General features: G+C 38.1%; 3 protein-coding genes across 3 annotated transcripts in view; 2 read left to right on the plus strand and 1 right to left on the minus strand.

Annotated features, from left to right (window-relative positions):
• LOC140937260 (kinesin-associated protein 3-like) overlaps window positions 1-3510 on the plus strand; it is a 12833-nt gene extending 9323 nt beyond the window's left edge. The window contains exons 14-17 of the mRNA XM_073386803.1: window positions 96-221; window positions 799-897; window positions 1499-1584; window positions 2328-3510. Of these exons, the coding sequence (XP_073242904.1) occupies window positions 96-221; window positions 799-897; window positions 1499-1584; window positions 2328-2933 (917 nt within the window). The 3' untranslated portion in view covers window positions 2934-3510. The remainder of the gene's footprint in view (window positions 1-95; window positions 222-798; window positions 898-1498; window positions 1585-2327) is intronic.
• A 1823-nt stretch (window positions 3511-5333) lies between these two features.
• On the minus strand, window positions 5334-8563 carry LOC140937026 (uncharacterized). The gene is made up of 6 exons (XM_073386550.1): window positions 8315-8563; window positions 7689-7730; window positions 7312-7353; window positions 7120-7227; window positions 6502-6567; window positions 5334-5689 (listed from the first exon to the last, which is right to left on the minus strand). Exons 1-6 carry the CDS (start codon window positions 8468-8470, stop codon window positions 5642-5644), a joined length of 462 nt encoding a protein of 153 aa, XP_073242651.1. The 5' UTR covers window positions 8471-8563; the 3' UTR covers window positions 5334-5641.
• A 233-nt stretch (window positions 8564-8796) lies between these two features.
• The window catches only part of LOC140937102 (dolichol phosphate-mannose biosynthesis regulatory protein-like), a 6771-nt gene continuing 5567 nt past the window's right edge, over window positions 8797-10000 (plus strand). The window contains exons 1-3 of the mRNA XM_073386632.1: window positions 8797-8872; window positions 9060-9149; window positions 9640-9742. Of these exons, the coding sequence (XP_073242733.1) occupies window positions 8870-8872; window positions 9060-9149; window positions 9640-9742 (196 nt within the window). The 5' untranslated portion in view covers window positions 8797-8869. The remainder of the gene's footprint in view (window positions 8873-9059; window positions 9150-9639; window positions 9743-10000) is intronic.

Here is a 10000-nt window from a genome sequence, read left to right on the forward strand (position 1 = left end):
ACTCACTACCAAGGTAAAGGTAGAGGTAAATCTTGGCAACAAATTTTGGATGACGTACAATGGTTTTCTGAAAATATCATTGATTTGGATTTCAGGCATAGCTGAGGATGATCTGGTTCTTGAAGTGGTCATATTAATTGGTACGGTGTCGTTAGATGATGAATGCGCTACAGTGTTTGCCAGAGAGGGGATCATTCAAATGCTCATAGACTTGTTAAACGGTAAGAATCACAACTCGCTCTTGCTATTATTACCTGGCATATCTCCCAGCCTTTCTTGAGGTAGTGAATTCGCCTGTACTAGTTCCAGCCGCTACAGCAAAGGGTTCACTTACAAGCTAACCAGTAAATTTACAAGGTTATCCTGGCCAGGTTTTTAATGCAGAGTTTAGGCTATCTTTTATCTTTTTGATTTCAGCTTTTTAAATGTGACTAGTGTCTCTCTTGATGTCCTGTTAAAATTAATAGGGCCATAACATTCTGCAAAAGTTATTGTTACAATAATGACCAGAAGTAGTAGTGCATACCATTCGAGTTGCATAGAATTTTTATCCGAAGGCAGATCCCAAATAGACCTCTTTTGCTTGATTGTAAGCTTTGTTTTCTTAATGAAGGTTATGTGACCAGTATCACTCGGATTACAATGAAATTCCGAGCACGAATTAAAATGACCTACAACCGCTCGAAATAACAGTAAACGAGTTTTGAAATAAAAGATGCTAAATGGGCTTCAGAAAGGCTGATTTGCTCACATGTTTACGTTTTTAAGTTAATGTACCTTGTCTTTTCACTTCTGCAGCTAAACAAGAAGATGATGAAGTTGTTTTGCAAATTGTTTATGTGTTTTACCAGATGATATTTCACAAAGCTACCCGGGAAGTGATTATCAAGCAAACACGTATCCTTTCAACACGTAATTCTTTTACACCTCTATTCTCCCCGGTCCCATAACCCTTCATTTCCCAAAACTGTACGCGAATCAAAATTAAATAAAAATGTACAAATTTTAGTTTCAAGACAAGAAAATAATTGATACCATGTCTAAGCTCCGCGTGAGAGGTTCTGTTTGGTTGATCACACCAGAGGGTGTCCCTCAAGTATGATGTATTAAAGGCATTTGCCTTGCGTATATCATTTCAGTTAACACAACAGCAGACTCTGTGCTAGCTTGTTGTTATGTATTTCGTTTAAGCAAACTGCTTTTTGTAAGATGTAAAAAAAAAAAGACACTTGTGATAAAATCCAACTTCGCTAATCATTTATAAACAAACCCGTGCAAAGACAAATGGATCAGCATCAGATCCTAGGAAAGTGACCACGCCCACCTGGCTTTCCTGTGGCAAATAACAATCTTCCACCAATGAGAGCGTGCCCGGCTTCCATATCATATAATTGAGGCAATTTAGGGGCAACATCGTTCCTAGGGTTCTCCCCTTCTTAGTTTGTTTAGTGTTAGCCTTTTGTGATTGTTGATCAGTCCTTAATCTAATCTCCATCAGAGGCCCCAGCTTATCTTATTGATCTGATGCATGACAAGAACACGGAGATCCGCAAAGTGTGTGACCAGACCCTAGACATCATCATGGTACAGTGCTAGTTTGTTTTTACATGTTGTCTAGTAAACTGTTACGTTATAAGAGGTAAATAGGGGAGACACTTGTGAGAAAGTTCTTCGCTAATCGTTTATAGACCCCTGGTTTGTAAAACATACCGTTAACAATAGCCCACCTTCAAGATATTAAAATTCTAACATGACTCCGAGGCAATGTCTTTTGAGTCTTTCGTAAAACCTCAATTGTTGATCGCACCATCTGCAACACAAAGAAACTACACTTTCTTGCGCACACAGTGGCATTGTTCATCGGCTGTTATGAGAATTCACAGGAAACTAGGTCCAAAACACATCCACAGTCAGTGCAGTTCGAGACGTGAATATCGCCTTCTTTTGCCCACCAGGTAGAGAAATTCAGAGTGACGTTTACTGCAAACAGCAAATGTCAGATTCAAGTTGAGAATTTCTCAAAATAGAAAACGTGCAGCTAAAAGCAGTCCAAAACAATTGTTACGGACAAAACTAACGTGAAGCTACTAATTTGGGGGTAGAGGTAATGAACAGTAAAGCACAAGCTAAGGGAAAACTTGGTGACATGGTCCACGTTTGCATCCTGACGTAAACGTGAATCTAAATCTCTCTATTGTCGCGCGTGGGCATTTTAAATTCGAGTTCTTTCTGTTACAAGAAGAAGGAAGATCGCTAGTTTTCGGTGTTGAATCTCGGTGACTATCTAGGGTGACCCCCCATATCTTTGATCTGTTTACGTTTTACAGGAGTATGATGAAGAATGGGCAAAGAAAATCCAGGCAGAAAAATTTCGCTGGCACAACTCGCAGTGGCTGGAAATGATAGAAAACCGTGTACCGATGGAAGATAATGACAGCCTAATGTACGGAGATGATGGCTTCATGGACGGAGATCCTCTGGACAGACCTGACCTCTTCTACGGTCATCCGGGATACGACGACCCAGTCACGCTCATGTCACGTGAAGGAGCCATGTCCCCGGATTACCTGATGGAAGATCCGGGTGAATACGGGATGTACAATGGCGAAGCGTACATGGATGCTGCTGGACATCCGGTCAGTCCATATGCCATGGCGCAATACCAGGGATACCCTGAAGAAGGCATGGGGTATTTAACGGAGGAGGCTGCCATGGGATCTTGGGGACATTTGATAGATGATGAGCCTGACCAGGGAGGTTATGGTCCTCCCCAAGGTCAAATTGCACGGCCGAGTAGCCGGTATGGTAGGCCCGTGTCACCTGGTTATACAGAGGCATACGGGGCTGAGTTGCTGGAGCCTGACACTGATATGTATGGGCGCCCTGTTTCGAGGATGAGATCGAGCTACGAAAATCACTATGGATACAGATAACATGCAAGCACTGCTTGAGAAATTGATTGTTAACCCTTCAAGTCCCAATAGTGGCCAACAGCAATTTTCTCCTAACAATGTCTATACATTGTCAAGAGATAAGGTTGTGAGAATATAAAAAATGATGACGAAAGAGAAAATGCCGTGATGTTTTATTAAATTCTCTCAACTAATTCTTAAAGGAAATGTATGGAGATCAGTTTGGAGAATTTGTATGTGGATACTGGGGCTTAAAGGGTTAATTCGTTGTATTTAAGTTGTACATTTCATTTCTACCAAAATCATAAAATTACCAATCTCTGTATGTGTGTGTATATAGCTCTTCTCTACAAGCTTGAGATATTTCAGAGGTTTTGCGCGAAAAATTTAACAAAACTTGGGAAAAATTCTCGTGCTATTTGCCGTTTAGGTCAACGTTGGATACGAGCGGATTAAGTCATCCAGTGACAAAACCTTTTCGGGAAACTGTATTAAAAATTGCGGTTTTTCGTTCTAGAAAACGTTTTGAACGAGCATTTTAAGCTCTCTTGATTTCAAAGATGATACCGTTACGTCTCCCTGGCTTTGTAAATAGGTCGTTATAAGATTGTGTGAACTGTGCAGGGCTAATATTAAAACACTAATAAAAAATACTGAAAGCTTGATATAAAGTAGACTGATGTTTCTCTGATAGATTCTCTCTTGGCATGAGCAAGCAACCTTTTCTCGGCCTTTCAGCGATTAATTGATGCATAAAATATCAAAGTTTCTTTTATTCCGAGGCGGTCTTCCCAGCATCATCGACTATTATCTACTTCAATTCTCTGATTTGGCACTCTCTCCGCTCTGCACGGAGATACTCCTTCTTTCGTGTAGATTGAAATATTTATCCTATCTATCTTTTTTTTATCTAGGACTTAATGCTATACCACGATATATGTCTTTTCTCGTAAATATCTGAGAGTGTTCCCCGGCCAAAATTGATAACTTACAACCCCTTCTACAAAGACAACCCCCTGTCCTTTTTGCCTACTTGCTACAAATGCAAGTCTTGAGATTTTTCTTATATTTTGCGTCACATGTTTTTGGCCGTTCTGCTTTTCTCAACGAAGAAATCAGATAATAAATTTACTTCTTTTTTCACAACTTTTTACTGGACATAAATTACTTGTTTGGTGAGACGCCTGTAAAATAATGATTTTTTGGCTACAAAGCTAGTTTTAAAGAGTGCTATATTTTCCGACAAACAGTGTAACGCGAAATTTTACACCGCTGTTTGCAATGCATGTAAGGGAGTTCTTCGGAAATTTTTACTCCTTGGCTTTTTGTAAAAGAGTAGTTTATTATTTGTCACAAGATTTGAGCGAAATTCATAGAATATTTAAGCATGGATAATGATTTAAGTGAATGAACTTAATTTTATTCCATCTTTAACACCGTTTGATGTTGCGTCACCCAATTTTTCCCGTTATTGGACGTTGTTGACAAGGCAAAGCGAACTTTTAATATTAAAAACGTGATATACTTTAATTTTTCATGCCGGCTAATTTAGCGCAATTTCTCTTCTCGAGTAAACGTAATTCTATTTTAAAACGAATTCTAACTTTTTGGCTATAGAAGCATCTTGTAAAAGGATTTTCATGAAAGCCAGTTGCACAATTGTGGAGATCTTTGGTAATAACTTATAAAGAATTAAAAGGAACATTTTCAGGAACTTTTACTGTTTGCTTTATGAAATGCCTATTAAGAACATTTTCATCGGAGCAAAGCCTCGCAATTGTAAAAAGGTGATAAATTTTGTGTCACAAAATTTTGCTAAAATTGAACATTGTTTTGAGCGAAACATTTTCTTCACTTCACAAGTTTCGCGCGAAATTTTACTCTTCGCTATGTGAGCTAGCCGATTGCTTCGAGTCGTTTTCTCCTCTCAACGACTCGAAGTAATCGGATGAAATTCAGGCTATATGTGAGCAATTTGTAAGATAATTTTCTTGGGATTTGGGCGTCGCGATTTTGAAATGGTCGCATACTTTTAATTTTCACTGCACAACTTGCGAGAAAATGAACATTGTGTTGGGCATAAGGATTTCCGCCCTAGTCGTTTCACACTTGGAAACGTCGTGCCATTTGGCTCACCAATTTTTTGCGTTAAAATGCTCATTGTTTTGGTCGCAGCATTTCTTTTAAAGTGAACTGCGTTATATCACGGCAAATGGAAAAAAATAGCGCAACAAAGATATCGCCCGTAACGTGTAAATTTCTCGTCGCAATAATTTCAGTTGGTAATAACCGACGGTAATCCTGTGATAAGTAATCCGAATCTTGGAGAAAGAGTTCGAGTCAACAAAACATCTGGGAAACTGAAGATTGTCTTCGAAAATGCGATTTTAGCGCTGAATAACTGCATAAAGTCAGACATGGTTGTTTCAAGGCATCAGGCTTTAATCAATAAAGTAGTAATTACAGAATTTAAAAATAAAACTCTGAAATGAAAAAAACTTAAAAACTCTGAACAAAACTGATCAGCTTAAAAACATCATCAAAAGCGTTAAGTTATTTCTTACAGTTTAATAATCCTTGGAAAAATATTCCATTAAAGATCCCTTGTATAAAAAAAACTTAAAATTCCCCTCGAATTGAAAAAATAAAACTGATGCACTTTTAAAGACATGCGATCAAATTTATAAAGTGACTGAGCCTTTTTAAAAGAAATTTGGTGTGCCATCCGATTACTTGAAGCCCAGTTTATCATCCAAAGCCTGTTTGAGATCAGCATCCTGGAAAAAAAAGAATAAGAATCGAATGAACTGTTTAGCTGTGGTGCTATAAATGTCACTGATTACTTAGGAAACAATACACTTTTTAACAAAATGCAAGCGCCTGGATCCTAGGTAAAGAACTAGTGTTATTTCAGGGGCACCCAACGAGAATATAGTTCAAAACCACTTAAACATAGTATTGTTAAACGTATTTTAGTATTTAAACGGTAGATATAGGCATACTTTTATCCCCTAAAAATTTTTCATCTGTTCGGATTTCCTAGCTGAAAGTCTCGAGATCCGAAAATCATAGGGATCAAAACTTACCTTTTCGAAAATTCCAGCCAGAAAAAAGGCTCCCGAAAATTCTAGGTGAGCTTTTTAGGGTAAAAATCCGTTAAAAATGGGCAATTACACCACTTTTCAGATGTTCGAAAATCCTAGGAGAGGTAGGCAAGCAAGAAATTTTACAAAAAATGTTCCGAAAATTCTAGATCTCAAATCGTCTTCCGAACAGATATTTTCCGAAAATTGTCGTTGGGTGCCCCTGTTATTTACCATCTAGAAAATAGGATCGCCCACAAGCCAAGCTGCGAAGGATACGTAAAAAGCGAAAAAAGAGCGTAGCGCAAAAAGATGCCCGCGAGCAGAGCGTGGGTAAGGAGAGAAAGACCCTGAATTTCTTTGAAAATATTTAAGAACGTTTGAAGAGATTTAATAGGCCTGAAATGCTAGAAAAGCTTGCACTAACTGAGAATCCTCTCGTCAAGAAAACGAATTTGTTGTGCGCATAAAATGCGATAACTGCGAAAATTCGCGCCATTTCTCACCTCATCCATGGCGCTTCCTTCTGACTGTTCGGTTGGCTTTACTGTTGGTTCCACTTCAGGATCCACCTGTCAAAATACAGTCCAGCACAAAATGATAATCAGCAAAAAAATTCTCCTCACAGCTCAGTGCCATAACAAAGAAATTCTTAGAATTCGCATTTTCATAGTAGAGATTGTAAAAGTCGATCATCGATCATGGGGAGATGTTCCCCAAGCGCGGTATCACGTGAACACAGCACTAATGACGTGGCAACAAGTTACCACATGTTTCGAATAAGGAGCACTTTCCGCAGATTTGAGGAAATTATAGAAACATGACGTTTTCCCTGCTTGACATTCTACATGAATTTTCGTCTTTTTCTTTGAGTGTTCGTGCACAACGTTCAAATGGGCTTTTTTAAATCAGCTTTTTTTTTAGATAGACAGAAAACTCATGACTTGTCGCTGCCCGGCAAAACTGCAGCAATAATGTAGATCAGTAACTAAAACATCAGCCGAGAGAGATTCTTTTTAACGCTCCTACTCTGACTAAGGTTTAATGCCAAAATAAAAAAAAAAAGAAAAGAAAAGAAATACTTATCTCAACTACCAACTGAGTATTTTAAAGTCTGTACTTACGTCTTGTTTAACAGGTCGCATGTCAAGCATTTTTTCCTTTAGTTTATCTTTGACTGAATCCTCGAGGTAGTCTACATCATCATCCTGTTCATCGTCCCGGTCATCATCCTAGGATAAAAATGGCATTAAGAAGCTGTACGTCTCAAGAAGCAAGACACTTAAAATATTAGCTACAAACAGTATAATTTCTACCTTAAAACCTTCGGGGTCTTCTGGTTCGTCGCTTTCTTCGTCCTGTTGAAAAATGAAAGAAGTGCTTGATCAGATTAAACATAAAGTCACCGAGATGAAATCGTGCTTTAGGGTTTTAATTCAAGCCAGTTTTTTAAATAGAGGATTGAAATAATAAGAGTTGGATAAAAACATTGTCCAATTGAGCTTTTTACCATTGTACAACTTGAATTTTTGCCGTATAGTTCTTAAGATCCAATTAAAACAGTAAATGGATTGTTCACTGATGTTTTTGCTTTTTATTAAGCACAGGAAACCTATGTTGCCTGACTGATTAATTTCTTTACGGCCCTTTAAAAACTGAAGAAATAGGCGTAAGAGTTTGAAACATTACAAACCTGCTGAGAATCGTCGTCATCATCCTCAAGATCATCCGTGAACTGTATTGGAGGGAAATAAAAATGAATTCTGGGCATAACTTTAGTTCAGTGTTATAGGACAACATGTGTGACTGAAAGATAAATTAAAGCGAATAGCAGTAGCAGTTTTCCAATCTCTATTTTAACATTCTCAAAGTGTTATCAAAGGTAATAACTAGGAGAAAATAGAACGTTTTTTAGTTTTGGAAATCATCATAAACCAAGAGCCATAATGGCTCTTGCATAAACCTCGCCAGGGGCCTATTACCACATTTAACTCAACTCTTTGATTGCATGTCTATACTCTTTTAGAAAAATTTGTTAAATAAAGGATATGTTACAGGGACAACTAACTCAATTTCAAGATTTTACAAATCTAAGTTATAAATCTTTTAAAAGGCTCTTAAAACTTCAGATAACAATATACATGATTTTAACTTCAGCTTCGCATTTTTGCGTGGTTCTAAATCATTCATACGAAACACCGGGAGCAGTATTTTCCTCCAAACTGTTCAGTTTATAATCAGCTCTAGGAAAAATTGGAGCAATTTGACTTTTACATTTTGACTTATTAAAAACAAGTTCAATAACTGACTTCGACTTACGTTTGGGTCTTCTTCGTCTTCCACATAGTCCTCAACTTGCGGTAACGTATCGCCATCTGCGGCGTCTAGATCAACAAAATCGGATTTTTGATCCTTATCCCCAAGGGCGAAGCACATTAAATTAAGGACCAACAAGGCAAGAACGAATACTTTCATCTTGGAACTCTCGCTCGGTAAATTTTTCAATAATTCTAAATTTTAACCCCAGAGGATTCGTTCAGCGTGGCACCCAAAATGAGAATGGGTCTTTCGATGACTAAGCACAACTTTTGCCCCATGATCAAAGGCTGCAAATCTCAGAATAAAGCTACGCGAATATTCGTGTTCGCATCGATCTATTATTCCACATACTATTATTTTACCACGATCCTTTGTTCACTTTGACAAAAGTTTGTTTACACGTTATTCAACTTCCTCTTCCGGTTGACGCTCCGCTGACCAACAAGGTTGAAGTGTCAGAACCTTTGCAAACGTGGAAAAGATCAGTTCCACCAATCGTTCACATCTTTTAATTACCCATTTTATTCAATATTTCCCTGGTTTTCTGCTTTTAAAATGGTGAGTTCAGTGTTTGGCGTGCATAAGTGTTATTTTGGGCTTTTTCTTTGCAACCCTTAAGATTTTCGCTCACTTTTGAGACCTTAGTTTGACGATAAATTGCATGCTACAAACTCACCTCAAACTCGATCAGTCACAGACTGTTTTGAAACTGTTTTTGTTTAAAATTTTAACCTGTTTGATGCAGGCTACAGGAACGGATCGAGCTGCTGGATATGGAATGATGTTAGTTAGTGCTTTAATATTCGTGTATTACACGATATGGGTCATCTTTCTGGTAAGTTGTTACCCGTTTTGCAAATTTATAAGCGTATCAGATAGACTTTGACTCTTGTCAAGCTTAATATTTCGATTCCATTCGTTTGGCTTACTCAGCTATTTTGGTGTCATCGAGACATTTCAAGAACAGAAAGTTTTTATATAACCTGAGGGAAACAACCATGAATCATTTCACAACAGCAGAGCTCAAAATCTTGCTAGATTTTTGCTTTGACATCTCTGTTACCATGGAAGGGAGGGAAGGGAGCACTGATTTCAAGGAAGGTAAAGATAATGGTAGGGATTTCAAAACGACTGACAGTGGAATTCTGCCTTATGGAATCCTGTCAAAGGCAATAACCCTCTTTTAACAGACAGTTTTTCCCTACAAAAAGCTTATGATACGTTCTCTAACCTCTTATTTCCTTTCCAGAATATTGGAAATGAAAAGAAAGTGGTATTCTTTCTACCCTCTAAAAATAAGTGCCATTTCATTGTATTTCTTTCAGCCATTTGTAGAGAAGGGCCATCCAATCCAGAGATTATTTCTTCCAAGAATGTATGCTGTTATAATTCCTGTTGTTGCAGGCCTTGTGCTCTTAGGAGTAATAGGTAATTCAAACTTTAATGTGAACCTTAGTCGCTCCGAATAAACTTGCGTGCAGAGTCTTCTTCAATCTTCTCAAGGGAGACTCTGCAAGCAGATTAGTGTGAGTGGGTGTACAGGGATGTCACTAAGATTCAGGTATTGTTATTAGGTGGGTAATTGATTAGCTAGGGAGTTGTTTTGGTTCTATTTTCCTTTGGTGGGGGTCATGCTGGGTAAGACTAATCTGCGGAACTGCAGACTGCGGAACCTGCGGAACCTGC

Source organism: Porites lutea, chromosome 5 (genome assembly GCF_958299795.1).
Source record: "Porites lutea chromosome 5, jaPorLute2.1, whole genome shotgun sequence".
In the NCBI taxonomy this organism is placed as follows: domain Eukaryota; kingdom Metazoa; phylum Cnidaria; class Anthozoa; order Scleractinia; family Poritidae; genus Porites; species Porites lutea.